Source organism: Sander lucioperca, chromosome 12 (assembly GCF_008315115.2).
Source record: "Sander lucioperca isolate FBNREF2018 chromosome 12, SLUC_FBN_1.2, whole genome shotgun sequence".
Lineage (NCBI taxonomy): Eukaryota > Metazoa > Chordata > Actinopteri > Perciformes > Percidae > Sander > Sander lucioperca.
In genome coordinates, this window is record NC_050184.1 from 37,588,958 (window position 1) to 37,604,799 (window position 15,842).

Sequence of the window (15,842 nt, forward strand, 5' to 3'; positions counted from 1 at the left end):
TTGTTCATTATATAGGCTTTCTGGGTAATTATGTTGTTTTTATATCTCTGAATGACTTGGGATTATATCATGTTTCAAATGTTGGACAATGACAACAGTCCATTGGTTTAATTCAGATTAAGCATGTTGGACAGCTATTCAAACGGCAACATCCTATGACCTGATACCAACATAATTAAAACGTAAAGAAGTCATACCAGTTCAGTGCCACAATCTGACAGTAGATAATAAAGTGGCTTGTCACATTCCTGTTTTGTTTATATAGGAAACCTCCAAACTGGTATTACAATGTTTTGTTTATCTGGTTTGACTGTGTAAATAAAACATATTGATGTTTCTTAGAAATCTGTACCAATCACAAAAAAATGCCTCCCAGACCATAACTATAACCCACTTTTGTTCACATGTTTAGCAAGGTTGTCAACAGTAAGAAACACGTTCAATAAACAACTACATCATTGCATCTCAGTTTTTTTTTTTTTTTTTTTATTATTCTTTGGGCATTCTTAGGCCTTCATCTATATAGGACAGCTGAAGACACGAAAGGGGAAAGAGAGGAGGAACGACATGCAGCAAAGGGCCGCAGTCGAACCTGCTGCATCGAGAAGCAAACCTCTACACAATCTGCACCCGCTCCACCAGATGAGCTAGCCAGGCACCAAGTAATGAAACATTGGTAACACTTTACTTGACAGTACCGACATAATCATGACATGACACTGTCATAACTATGACATGACACTGTCATGAATGTGTCATAAACCTTATAAACAAGTCATAAACGTTTATGACTTCTGTCATTAAGTGTTCGGTTTTGGTCATGACAAGTTAACATTGTTTGGGTTGTCTTGATTATGACAACTTGACATTAATCAAAGTGACATTACCAGAAGTTGTCTTGGTCATGACAAGTTGACATTAAATTTGTTTGGGATGTCTTTGTAATGACAACTTGACATTAACCAGGATGACATTACCAGAGGATGTCTTTGTCATGACAACTTGACATAAAAGAAAATCCACCTCTTTTTGTATTCATGACATGTTGACATAATGATTATTATAATTAGATGTGCAAGGTTAGAGACCAATTCCAGCACTTGGTCAGATATATGTGTGACAGGATATTTCACAAAACTGGCAGTCATGACACTATTATGACAGTGTAATGGATAGATTCTTAGACCTCAAGTAAAGTGGTACCATTTGTATTTGTCATTAAGATATCATTAAGGATAAGACTGGCTATCATGACACCATTATGACATGGTAAAAACTACATTCTCTACATTTTCTTTTATGTCAAGTTGTCATGACAAAGACATCCTCTGGTAATGTCATCCTGGTTAATGTCAAGTTGTCATTACTAAGACATCCCAAACTAATTTAATGTCAACTTGTCATGACCAAGACAACTTCTGGTAATGTCACTTTGATTAATGTTAACTTGTCATAATCAAGACAACCCAAACAATGTCAACTTGTCATGACCAAAACTGAATGACACTTAATGACAGAAGTCATAAACGTTTATGACTTGTTTATAAGGTTTATGACACAGTCATGACAGTGTCATGTCATAGTTATGACAGTGTCATGTCATGATTATGTTGGTACTGTCAAGTAAAGTGTTACTGAAACATTTTAGTGGGGCAGATAAGGGGGAAAATCGTTCACAAGTGGATACAAGCACCCAATTTGGTGTGGTTATCCCTCTGGGGCCAATAATTTGAAAAATAACATTAGCCACCTGATTTTTCAAAATGGCCGCCATTTTCCAAGATGGCCGCCATTTCCGGCATTGGAAAACACGTATCTTGCCACATAATTTTACTCATGGGACATATTTCAAGGTTTTTACCTTTGAATCCTATGTTTTTGACTATGAGGATGTCACATACATATCTATTTTGTGTTTCGAGAGTCTTTTTATGGTATTTAGAGTAAATAATGTGAAAAAACAAGCATAAAACGTGACATAATTCCAAGAAAAAAATGATTACGAAGTATGCAAAAGTAACAGGAGGTTTTATGTTATTTACTTTTTTGGAGACACATACAATTATTGTATTTATGTTCTTTGTATTTATGTGGGTGATTATATTTATGTTCATTAAGGCCAACATTGCTAGTCCTGGCACTTACAGCTGCACAGTGCTGTACAGGTAAGACCAAAGTGATAGCATTTACATCTTCCGCAGCATTCTGCTTTGCATCCACATTTGGTCAGTTGCTGACAGCTCTCTACAATTGGTGATAGCTCTGTCCAGAAGATCTGCCATAGATCACCTGTCTTGGTCCAACCCCACTCAGAAGGACTCAGTATTTCTGGCTGGCATACAGTTGCTTGACTCCAGATGCAGCCTGCCTGGTAGGCTGAACGCTTTACATGCTGCAGCAATGCTGCTTGAGTTGGAGGAATGGCTTCATATGGCCTTTGCTTTCTGGCAAACAAGTCCAACCTGGCTTCATCTACTCCTCCTGCTTCGCTGGATCTGTCGTACATCATGACCACAAACTTCTCTAAAATCTTCAGGTCGCCATCATCCATTCTTGGAGGGTAGTGGCTAAGCTGGCTGAAGATTTCAGAAGAATTGGTCAGGAGAACAGTGTTTATCTAAGTCCTTGTGAATTGAATTACATTATTTTACATTTAGAAGGTAGGCTACATGCTTTAAACACTTTAAATTAGAACTTCAACATGAATAATTACCTCAGTGTAAGACAAAATGTAAAAACTTACCTCAGACAAAATGTTCCACAGCTGATAAATTATACTTCTTTCAGCGGATTGATAGCTGTCCTCCAGAGTGAACAGAACTGCATCCATGGCAACGCTCTGCTATGCATGGCAACGGTGTGTTATACTTAGCAACGGTCTTTTATCAACCGCAGAAAGCCATGTAATAAATCCAATGTAACACATGCTTTAAAACATTACTTTTTTCAAATATCCCACAAATTCACCTGAAATTCCTTAACATTTCATAATTTTATAATTTACATTCCACATCATTAGATCTCACCATTAGACTTAACTATTGATATAATTAGTTTATGATGTTGAATATAGTCTCATTGTAATTCTTGACCATCAAAACATAGGGGTAAATATCACCTATTGTGATTTATCATGTTTGATTCAAGAGATATGATGGAAAATACATAATTTGGTTATGGCGGAATCCAAAATGGCCGCCACAGCTGTCTAAAGGCCTTCATTTATGTTGCATGTGGTATCATTGTAATCGTTGACCATCAAAACATAGGGGTAGACATCATCCTTTATGCAGTTGAATGTTTTGTTCAGGAGATATCATGCAAAATACATAATTTGGCTATGGCGGAAAGTAAAATGGCCGCCGCCGCTGACATGACGTTTTTTTGCGATGGCTAACGTACTTTTTTGAAAGAGCACTATCCAGTGAGTAATTGTGCCAATTTTGGTGCTTGTATCCACAAGTGAACGATTTCCATAAAAAAATGGCACTTAGCTGCTCCACTATTTCTGATGGAAGCTGTTCTGTTATCCAGAAGGCAGAAGCAGAAGTACAGTAGCAGTCACGGGATGAGTGATGTTGAAATGATACACAATGTAAGACAGATGACATGTCAAACTGGGCCTAATGTCAAGATTTGCTTTGCCAATAATTGTTTGTGTGGAATTATTGTCAACAATGCAAATGTATTTAGGGCAGCAAGAAAAGCTGTTAATTGAATGTCAAAGTCTAACTTGACTCGTTTTTGTGTTATATGTACAAATGTGTAACTGTGTGCAACTGTTACTGCAACGTAGGCTACAGCTCATTATAGTGATTACTTTACACAGAATATTCAGCATTAATGTAACTTTACGTTTTTAATTGCTACAATTGCAAACTCATCAGAGGCTATTTGGAGTAAGTTTAATTGGTTACCATTAAAGTGCACATAGAAAGTTAGCCTTTGAAAAGCAAGACCAAATGTGCCAATAGCCTATTATTACCTTTACCACAGATAATGTAGTCCTTAGTAGGCCATGCTGGCTCCAGCCAACAGTTTTGTCATTTGTTGGATCTGTTTTTTTTTTTTAAATAAACAAGTCTAGAGTCAACAGCTTTTCCACCCTGCCTCTTTCTGTCTTCTTCACACACTTAACATCAACACCTCCAGGACAGTTGAGAAAACAAAAGGATCATATTTCAAGTTACAGATGATGACATTTTGCATGGACACATCAGTTATTTCTTATCCAAGTACACTGATGCTGACTGACAGGATCAGTTTTGTCGAAAGCTGGACCTTCTAGAAAGGGAATCAAAAAATGTTATGCCTCTTCTAAAACCTGATATCCACATCAGGTTCCTGTCTTGAAATGTGCTCATTGGACCCCAGTTTTACAAATGCTCATTGTCCCATTCAGAATAATATTGTATAGGAGATTTAACTGTTTTGTGCCATACTTACTTCTGCCTTACGTAACGAATTTCTTGCGTTTCCGGGATGCATTAGTTTCTAACTTCATATGGAGAAAGATAATGCTATCCTCTAGTTTTCCAGCCACAACTCTAATCACCTTGGCCAAAGTAAAGCATGAATTATTGGACGACCTTCAAGTAAATAGGTTTGTCTTGAATGAGCCCTGCTTACAGCATTCACACAGCCAGTCATTGGATGTGGATATAATAATTTTAAGACATTTGCATAGATTTTGTTGGTAATACCAGGTCATTTTATCAAAGTGTAATTATGAATGCAGGTTTATTTTTTTCCTTTTGATGGGACCGTTCATACTGTGGTATAGGTTCTGAATAGTTCTTCCATCACTGGTTAGTTGCCCTCTGAAGGTGAAGCAGTCAGTGTAGTTACCTGGTTTAGTGACTGCTCCAACAGTCACTTTTAACAGGAGACATGTTGACTGTCATATGAAAAGCACAGGTTTAACAAATACCATTTTACTGTTCAAGGGTCCCAGTCAGCCATGAACAATACCAGGACCTTAAACCTAAATACACTTTTTTAGACCCTTGCTTTTCCTACAGGGACATCACAATGTCTTTCATGAAAAGACATGACTCAGGCTGCTCTAACAGTTTTGAGACCAGATATACCACCTCCTGAAAAGTTCTTTAACCACCACTAAATGCATAGGAACACGTTTTAACTGGAGTAAATGCAAACGGCTAATAAAAAAAAAAAATTACAAGATCTGCAGTTTATTTAGAAACCAAAACCTTTAATCACAGTATAAACAAAAGACAAAAGTTGAGGAATTAAGAACAATGAGTCCAGTATGTCCCGAAAAAAAAGTCTGTCATTCAGCAGGTCCTGAATCAGCTCTCCAGCATCAATCTGCTGCTGCAGCGCTGTTGCCTCACGTTGAAATGGGCACCACTGACAGACTTGACAACGGGAGGGTCCTGGTCCTTCAGCTGTGCTCGCCGGCCTGGTTTGCTGGCAACAATGTGCCTTCACAGCCATGGCGGACAAAACGGTTTACTTGGACCTCTGCCTCATCTTTCTCCTTTTACGCTTCAGCCTATAAAAGTAATTACACGAAACAATCAGCCGAAATTCTTTTCGTCACGGTGTAAAAAGACTTTATACTACTGCACAAAAACATGCGCTATGCATTCTTACCTGCGCATGCGCTTCTTTCTCCACTGCGAAAGAGAGACAACGTTAAATTAATTCCTCGTTTAATCAATGCATTTCTGAAGACATATATTCAAATGAACTAAAAGCATAGATTGTAAAACACGAATTGTACAGCTGAAAGCTAGTGTGCGTGCTGTGCTGGTCCTTCGACATGCTCAAGCTCGCTAACGTTAGCTAGCAAATGTTAGCACCACTGGAAACTACGATTATTTGATCATACGGACATAAAACACAAACCTTCGCCCTCATGTTGAGAAGGGAATGCTGAAAAACAAAGGGACAATGTAAAGGATTAGTTCGATTGATTTAAAAAGAAGATGATTAACTTGGATTCTGATACCAACAGCTAAAAGGATTCACGTACCGACCGCTAAAGAATCGTCTCCAAGAAGAGCGTCATAATCTAGCGACGTCAAATTTATATGGGCCCTCCTACGTCACTTTCATTGGACTTCAGTAACACATGGGAAAAGTAGTTTTCTATAAAGTAAAGCGTGTACAGCAAAATCGGTACTCGGTGTATTAAGCCATTGCTGTAGCTTTTTATGTGTTTATGTGCTCTCTTTTATTATTTATATAACCTATTTGCTGCTACCTGCCCTTTTGCACTATTGTAAGTTATATATATGTATGTTTCTAATGGTGTGTTGTGTGTATTGTGTGTACTGTGCGGTACTTGAGAGAAGACAAATTTCCAATGAGGTGGACAATACAGTCAATCTAATCCAATTATTATTTCTACATTACTTTGTACTGTGCACACATGCAGCAGACCTCACTGGTGTACTAATAAACCATACAAATATTCAAGAGAATTTTACAGCATAAATTGTATACATGTGATGGGCGATACTGTATTGCTTGATATTGTCTCTAGGGACCCAGCTACCATTAAGGACACAGAAGTGAGGTCCTCTGCATTTTTAAACACACACACACACACAGTGAATGTGTTTTTAACCTGTGGGAACTTAAAAAACACACGTGGTAGAAATTTAACAAGCCCTTTCCAGTATGCTAAGAGTACTTTTAGGCTAATAAATGAAATATGTTAATGCTTATGCGTTTCTCCCACCAAATATATATTTTCTTGCAGTAAAATTTGCAGTTTGTTTCTTTATGCTGGTCATTTAACTATTGGTGGCTGGTATTCTCTCACAAGTTCCTGACTTAGCTTTTGATAAATGCAATGTAATTAGAGTAAAATAACTCAGTGTTTCATTAATGTTCAAAATCCTGAATAACAGACTTTCACTAATCAGGACAATCTGAATACATGTTGAATACACACAACCCAAAAACACAACCACACAAATGATGTCAGGTGGCTTTTTAATGTTTCCAAAAATAGTCTCTGAAATTGGGATTTGTTTTACAAAAGCATCCATATATCTCACAGGTATGGAATTCTTATGTAAACACAGACTGTCAGACTCACTGGTGGCACCACAAGACTGAATGCTGAATCCTTGGCAGGAGTTAGACCATCCACAACTGAGAAATTCATTTTTTACCAGTTAAATTACTCAACCAGTATATCGTAAATTGTCAGTTTTAGTTAGCTGAGCAACCTACAGTAGATTCCTAGACGTGTACACAATGTACAAGTAGACGGACCTTAGTGAGAGCAGTATAAATGCAGTAATTGTGCTGAAGTGAAAAGTATTAATGACCAATGTCATGCTTATAACTTCAGGGTTAAAGACAGGTGTTAGAAATTTATCCCATGACAAGTTTACACTCATTTCAAAAAGCATGGCTTCAGGTTTATGACCCCAAGAAAATTATCTAATGCCACACAATTACGCTGACACAGTATTGTGCATTCATCATCCTTGGCGACTCTCAAACTCATTTTATTTTCAATATCTTTCAGTCATATCTACAGTTATTGTGGAGAAAGGGACGAAGGCTCAAGGTCAGTCGAATTGTTAAATGTCCCAGTGAGTATTATGCCCTTGCACAAAATATCCTCTTTTGTAGCAGAGTTGGCCACTGTTAAGAGAACAAGGCTGTCTCAAAGACAGTTTAATTTACTAAGGATGGGTGTGTGTATGTGTTTTATAGGTGGAGTGCCAGAAACTAGGAGCAGCATCATCCCAGACTGACATCAGTTAGATTCAGAGGTATTCACAGCGCAAGTGCCTCAGACAGCTGGGACAGAAGGATTCGTGACGTCTGTTCTTTGGGTCATCAGATGTCTGTCAGAGAAATCTATTCTGTCGCTTCAGTCTCCATTGCCTGTCCGGTGGCACTCTCAACAGTCTTTGAGGCCTTTAAAAAGAAAACAAATATTGAAATTAAAAAGGGATACATTTGTAACATGTATTCTTATTTCATAAAACATTCTGCCCTGTAACTCACCTTCTTTTTCTTTTTCTTCTGAGTCTTACGGCTGGCTGAGCTTTGAAGCAAAGCCTTTAAATAAAAAAAGACAAAATTACTTTCATAACCTCACAATACATCAACACATAATGGCTTTGAGAATGCCTAGTCAGCAAACAGAATGCTAGAGCGACCCCATTAGTCAAATCCATTCTTTTTCGAGAAGGGAATGCAATACCTTATTCATCAAACTCATTTTACCTTCAGCTCTGCGTCCTCCACTTCATGCTCAGACTTGTAGAGTTCTGGCTCAAAGAGGCTGTTTGTGATTCGCAGAGGTCCATTGGCCATGAGCAGCACGGTGAACTTGAACTGGGCAACAGTTTCACCTGGACAAAGATGAGGTTGATGAAGTTGCATTTAACAGTCCCACTTGGTATACAACTCATGTTTCAGTTCAGAGGGCAAAACAAAGCACGGACACTAGTGCTGTTCATTAACTGATTAAAACGCATGGTCAAAACTAATTGTTAGGATTACCCTTAGAATTGCATATTAGAGGAGGCATATGATGATTCTTATAAACAATGCTAATTAGATAGTTAAAAGAAGCATATTTGTACATCCTATTTAAAAAGCACTAATTTAAAGACTGCGCATGACTGCATTTTTTTGCAGAAGGACAATAATGCTGGAGAAATTTGCCAGATTTTTTAAATTAATGAACTGATTAGTTGAACACATGTTTTTGACTTATTAATAGCTGCTCAGACTGAAAATAGCATCAAAGCAAAAAAACTAAACAAAAAAACTAATATGTCTGCATTGCTGTAGTTGTGTTGTTTCAGGTATCAGTGAGACAATGAAATACAATCAAGGAAGTCCAGTTTGTACAATACATAGGTGAGTTTAAATGCTTATTAGAAATCCTAACCCTGCACCGCAATTTATAATACTATGAGACAGGATTTTACAACTGTAAAGTTTTTCCGGCAATATTAATTTTATGCAGTCACTTTATAAAGCAAGCCATCAGTAAAGTACGCTCGGACATATTTGACAGGCTGACGCAGTTTCACATATGAACTCCGGACAATGTCCGAGGCATCAGGTCCAGATATAGTCCAGAGTTTTTGATTTCACACAACAGCGTGCAGCAGACAGGACGCGAATTACACTGCGTCACTGAGGCGGTTCGTAATTTGGTCATAGACCACCGAGTCTCTTGCCATTCCTTAAATTTGTCTGACGATTTTGGTGTCGGCCCTTACCGACAGAGTTCCCAAATCTCGGCGTCTCTTCGACTATCCAACTGATTTGGACATTTGCATTCTTACATACAGCTCCGCCGGGTAATGTCTAGATAATTTCAGGTTTGCAGTACATGTGTTAAAAAGGGGCTCAAGACCACTGTCCAGTTGTTAACACCAGAAGAGGACCTGCAGCTGAGTGACAACGCTGCGGGGAACGAGGGGAACGACGGCAGAAAGTTAGCCACGCTCCCCAGGGTTCCTGCAAGGCCAGCATCCTTTCCTTGTTGATTGACAACCAAGGCATTTCTTGTATGTACGGTTTATTAGAAGCTGGGACAGCCAGAAGGCTTAGCTGTAATTAAATCCTGTAGGCCTAAAAACAAATAACCAGTACAACCTGGGCAGTGACATTTTTCTACAGATTTAGGTACCATGTGAAGTTTTCCTATAAGATTTTTCATGGTCTCCAAAACCCGTCATTACATCCTTCATTGTTCCACTCACCCTCTTTCTCATGCAGCACGTTGAATGGCTGCAGCAGCTCATGTTTGGCACACTCCACCACGCCCATCCTGGCCTTGCCTTCATCCTCAAATGCCCTGAGGACACAAACAGAAAAATGATATTTTGTTATTAGATAAAATGAAAAAAAAAAAAGTGAAATATCTGATCTGAAGTTTAAAGATTCTACCTCAGAGTGAAAGGCATTGTATCAAAGCGCCTCTCCATCTCACTGAAGAATGTCCGAGATGTTTTCATCTTTAGGCCATACACCTTGTTGGGGTCTCGTTTGTAAACGGTGGTCCTCTGACCTCCATCCTTTGCCTGAATTTCAAAACATTATATCAAAAATACTTTTCCTTAAAGACATTTGCAAAATTAAGCAAAACAAATCTATACCAAAAATTCCTCTCACCTTCCCCTCTCCAGTGCTGATGAGCACATCCACTGCATATACCTCATGCACCTCAAACTCAGCCTTGTCATGGTCCTTTCTACAAAAACAAGTGACAAGATCATCTACTGGTTATACACCCATCAGGTCAGTGACAGGAAGCACTTGCCGAGTGAACTCACTTTTGCTGGTCGGTTGGGTTTTGAATGATAGTTTTCTCCCCATCGATCACATGTTGTTTGAGCTGATGGGACAGCATGCCTGCACACATTGAAGGAGCCAAATTACATTCGGAAAATGTATATCGTTGAAATCACAGAGCTTGAAGGTGCCAAATGTTCACAAACACTCACCTTCAATAGGGGAGCACTTGAATGACTTTGCAATCTTGTTCCAGGCTTCTGTGACCTGTGTGTTCTGATGGAAGAGACACATAATGAGGTTTGTTAGACGAGGTGTGTACAGTGACGCCAACACTCCAGTCAGTGGTCAGGTTAGGAGTGTTAAGGCGCTGACACACCAAGCCGATAATCGGCCGTTGGACAGTCTGGCGAGGTCAGTGACTCGGGTCTGTTCGTTGTGTTCCGTGCTGTCGTCCGTCCGAGGTGCCGTCGTCCTTCATTTTGGCCGATTTGACCTGTATAATCGGCGGGACGGGCACTGCCGGCAGTCGGACTCAAATGACCAATCTGATTGGTAGAGTGCTAACCCGGAAACGGGGAGCGGGATGAGCGTGACTAAGTCTCTCAAAATCTGACGAAAATCTTTTAAACTGACCTTTGTCGATCTGAAATGAAGACAGATTCAGCAACTGCATGGCCTATTTGTCGCTTAAAATGTTTTCAGAAACACGTTTCGGTGAACTATTTTAGTACAATATGAGATCATATTCTGAACAAGCTGCCATGACAGTCTGTCTTTGAATTTCAGGAGAAACCAGACCCACGTGACGCGTTCGTCAGCTGCCGGTTTTCATTTTTGGGCGGCAAGCGCCGCCTGCTGTTATGGAGACGTATTACGTCTCGTCGCTTTGGTGTGTTCCGAGGCACTTTTTTGACCAACTCGGGGACACTGATCAGTCCAACTGCCTTTTCTGCCGAGGGTCGGCCGTCTGGTCTGTGTGTCTGCAGTTTTACCTGGTTTCCTGGCTTAACAAGACGCAGAGCAGCCTCAGCACAGAGGTGAGCTGCTAAGATAACGTCAGCCTTCCGTCCGGTCAGTGGGTTGTCCTGAAGTGAAACAGGAGGAAAGTTAGAGGAAAGAGTCACAAAAGGACGAAATAAAGTATAACTAGCCGTTAATGGTGCGACTACCAGTAATTAAGTTAAGGGTGAGGCTATTTGCACCCCTGGTACAATTATCAGTGTATGCTATTCGTACCCTGGTGCAATTAAAAGTGCTATTCATACCCTGGTGCAATTAGAAATGAATGCTATTCGTACCCCGCTGGTGCACACAGCAATGTGTTCTATTAATACCCCATCTGGTACAAATATCAATGTATGCTATTTGGACCCCTGTGCATTTACAGTACCTTGGGATATATTTACACAGTTATCCATACTACTCATGTATTACACCTTTTTGGAATATTATCGCCCTGACATTCTTAACCTAACCATAACCAATCCCATTCCTCTTACCTAAACCTAACCAACCCAAACTAGAGCAGGCATATTCATGAGTCTTCCCCTACCACCCTGCAAAAAAAATGTTCGCGTTCGCGGGCCCTAACTTGCGCAATTGCATGCAAATGATCCAATCCAAAATGAAAAAAACAAGATCGCCTCATGGGGGAATCGAACTCCAGACTCCCAGACCAAATCTCAGTGTTCTAACCACTCACCTAGCAGTTCTTACAGGAAGCTGTACAACTGTTTACCACTTGGTGTCTTGGCTCTTGAGAATAAACCAATAAGCGCTGCAGCGCAGGTATAATTCAACAGTGATGACATACCTTGGTCACTCCGACAACGAAGCTGTGAGCCACATTGGAGATGAAGCCATCAACATGCACACCCAGATCACTGTGAACAAACGGAACAGGGATAACACGTAAGTCTGACCTGCAAATAAAATATAAACTATAATTTGTCTAGTACACAGGATGGACATGTATAAATTCGGCACCTTACATTTTGACCATGTCCCCGTCCTTCAGTATGACATCAGAGTCACTCCTCAGAGGGGAGTGATGGCATACACAGTTATTAACTGAAACACAAGTAGGAAAAGCGATACCTGCAAAAGAAAGGGAGTGAATGAGGGAGTGCTGAGTCAGAGACGGTGACTGATGAAATGAAACTAAAAAAAAAAAAACGTACCTTTCTTCATGTCTTTTTCCTTCTTGAAGATTTTCCCAGTTTCTGCCATGATGAAAGCATCTCCCTTTTCACACAGACTGAGCACGGAGACTCCAGCCATACCTGCCCCAACCACTGTCTTCAGAGCCTCTGCAAGACAAGAGATACAATGAGCCATGATGTAGTTTAAATGCTAGGTCAGTAACAGAGGGTATATAGTGCTGGGCTGCAACTAACCATTATTTTTATTATCGTTAATTCTGTTGATTATTTTTTTTGGGTCCGTCGATTAATCATTTGTTCCATAAAATGCCAGAAAATAGTGAAAAAAAGCACATTAAAATTTCCCAAATGTTCAAAGTGACATCTTTTAGGGCGTTTTCACACCTATAGTTTGTTTGCTCTGGTCCTAATCAGTTGATGAGTTTGTTAACTTGAAGCATTTTCCCCTTTGTTTGCTTTTGTTTTTACAGTAAGAAAAATCCAAACGTAGCAAACTGCATCACTAGCAGCGATTATTGGTCCGATGTGTCTGGGGCGGGAGCAAGAAAGTAAATACAGGAAGAAGATACTGTGTTCTAGAGTAGTGCATATTTCTTGCATCTCCATGGTCAAACCTGCTCATTTGATTTAAATAATTTTTCAGACGTTGTTTCTCTCTGCTGGCATCTGTTTCCAACTTTAACAACGGCTAAACCACGGTTTGACCACGGAAATGCAAGTCACGGCGAGCTTGGCCGCAGTCTATTTCTGTGAGAGAAACATTGCAAGCTGCTACAGTTTGCTTGTTCTCGTTTGGTCCGCTTTTGCGCATCCGAGTGAGATTGCTGTAGTCACACCTGCCCAAAGGAACTGCAACAACAAGGAAAACGAACTCTAGTGCGATTCAATCAAACTAAATGAGGTGTGAAAGCCCCTAAGTTTTTGTCTAACCCTTAGTCCAAAAATCATCTATTAATTGTCTGTCCATTCACTCAATTGATCATCTAATCCTTCCAGCACTATTATAGTTTTTTTCTGATTAAATAAACAGGTGCCAGACTTCCACTACTGTGGATAGATAGGATGGATAGTTTGGTCAACAGTAACACAAAGAACGACTCGTGCTCACTGTTCAAGGCTCAATTAATAGCTTGTGAGTGTTGACAGCAAGTTACACTGTGGACAACTCATTTGATTTAGACTAAGCTGATGTTACATTTAGTAGAAGATAAACATTTGACAGCTTGTCTGACAGCTGTTTATCAGCTTGAAATAGCATAATGCTAGTAGTAAATTAGATGTCTTAACTTCAGATAAGTAGGTCAGCTGTGATAAGCTACAATACAAAACCACAAGGACACAAGAGTGTCATTGATGTAAACCAGACTGGCAAATGAATTATGGCCAAACAAAGACTGCGGTTGAACTGGGCAACTGAGAGGTGTGAGTGAGTGTAACCTAAGAGTGTGAAGGTATGCACTGTTGAAAAAGCATGTCTGTGCTTAGCAAGCCTTCCCTGGATCAATTAAAGTTAAAAATGATATACTTATACTTGTAAAAGTGTATACAACTTTATAATCCCTATTATACTGGAAACACAGGTGCAAACTGACTTTTGATGCGTTCAGGTTTGACAGATTTAGATGGTATTTAACGTTACAGTACATTAACTCCTAATTATGACATCACACTAATTCTGTTGTGTGCATGTGGCCTTGAAAATAATTTATTGCGTAGTATATTTTCTTCCACCACAAGTAATAACAGCATGTAAAGTTTACGATTCATGTTGGTGACTTAACACTGAGTTTGTGTTTTTGTTTTATTCTTCAAAGTTCAATAAATAATGTATGTTTGACGTGACATTAACATTGCAGAGTACTGGGCATTTTAACTTGCTTCTGCTTAACGTTAACGGTACTTTTAAATGACCCCACTTTGGATAAATCTGATTTTAAGTCTCTTGCATAACATTTTTTTTTTGTCTCGATTTGAATAAGCTGTAGGCTTAACGTTACATTTAAATGTCGCCTACTCAGTCTATGAAAAACCCCATATTGGCATTCAATTTTGCACTTGTCATTGTTATCTGTTACGTTAACGTTAGCAGTTGCAGCTAGCTAACGCTTGCTAGTAAGGTAACGTTAGCTCAGCCACATAACGATAGCTACGTACATAGCTCACCAGGCTAATGTGACAGCAACGGGTCGTTAAACAACTATGGGATGCTATAAAGAAAACCTCGGTCTAAATATATAGCAAGCGTTATGTTTCATTTATGTTAAACAAAGGCCCGCTTTCTAATATGATCTACCGTTGGCACTGCTGTGGCACATGGCACAGCTGCTGCCTGGGTACTAACGCTAGCTAGCTGACACTGCTAGCTAACAGACTGATCCTAATACTTATGGACTGAGTCAAAACGGCACGTTACCGCTGCATTTCACTTACGATTCGCAATCTCGGCCCCCATCTTATACTTGGTGACCACCAAGTCATCGGCGATGGTCTGCTCCTGTGTCTCGTCATCTCCAGACATGTTGGCAGTGTGTCTACGAACTCAGAGTAACTTTTTCCCAGGCGGGTGTCAGTCAGTCAGTCACAGGATGGACCACGCTACTCTCTGCGCCGGCCCGCCCGACTTCGGTAGACAGCCTACGGTCTCTAGATCCCGCCTTCTACCAAAGACACACTCCGCAGTCAAGATAGTTCACGACTTAGCTAGCTCGTTGCGTTGTCTACAACAAGTGTTACAACCCGAAAAGGCAAGGGTCATATTTTAAGTCATATCATCAGCAGCAAAATTAGACCCTGACCCTTACAGTTAGATCCTGATTCATAGCCAACCTATTTATATACAGTCTATGTAGCCAACATGATAATCTGCTGATATACAGTTTTTGTGCATTCTGTCTTTATTACATTTATGAAGAAAACAGAAAGGCTTGCAGAAACCAAAGATTAATAAATCAAGGGGACAGTAAGTGGATACATTCTGAAAGTATTGTTTCAGAGACAAAATATAAATAATAAGGATGGGAAAGATTTGGAAATTGAGGAAATATAGACATGAAACAGTACCAACCTGTTCATTTTAACATACGGGTTTACACTATAATGAATACGAAAGTATACTTTTCTGTGGTAAAGTCTTTCATCTAAGCACATTTCAAAATGACTTGCTAAATCCTTTTAACTAATTCACAGAATAAGTTGTGCTTAACCCTTTAGCCAATTAACTTGATTGTACGAAAACGGAAAAATGCAGAAGTAAATATCTCACTTCTCTCATCATCTCTGATCGGCCTCTGACCAAATCGCGCGCGAGCGTACCTGATGCGTTCACATGCCTCCATCTCATTTCTGCTGTTAATAGTGGATGATGTGTTATAAGAATATAGCCTAATAATACATCCACGGTATGAGCATGGATGTATAAGGGTATGA

General features: G+C 39.6%; 1 protein-coding gene and 1 long non-coding RNA gene across 2 annotated transcripts; both read right to left on the minus strand.

Moving 5' to 3' along the window:
* Positions 1–5,189: 5,189 nt before the first annotated feature.
* Positions 5,190–6,095, minus strand: LOC116038783. The gene is made up of 4 exons (XR_004102168.1): positions 6,002–6,095; positions 5,875–5,901; positions 5,620–5,642; positions 5,190–5,518 (listed from the first exon to the last, which is right to left on the minus strand). It is a non-coding gene; the product is annotated as an uncharacterized LOC116038783 (long non-coding RNA).
* An 857-nt stretch (positions 6,096–6,952) lies between these two features.
* Positions 6,953–15,106, minus strand: pa2g4b (proliferation-associated 2G4, b). Its single transcript, XM_031283440.2, has 13 exons — positions 14,847–15,106; positions 12,435–12,563; positions 12,246–12,351; positions 12,068–12,137; positions 11,247–11,339; positions 10,464–10,527; positions 10,293–10,371; positions 10,132–10,210; positions 9,907–10,040; positions 9,720–9,814; positions 8,224–8,351; positions 8,002–8,055; positions 6,953–7,911 (listed from the first exon to the last, which is right to left on the minus strand). The coding sequence occupies exons 1-13, from the start codon at positions 14,932–14,934 to the stop codon at positions 7,852–7,854; spliced, it is 1,179 nt and encodes a 392-aa protein (XP_031139300.1). The 5' UTR covers positions 14,935–15,106; the 3' UTR covers positions 6,953–7,851.
* Between the last annotated feature and the right edge of the window lie 736 nt (positions 15,107–15,842).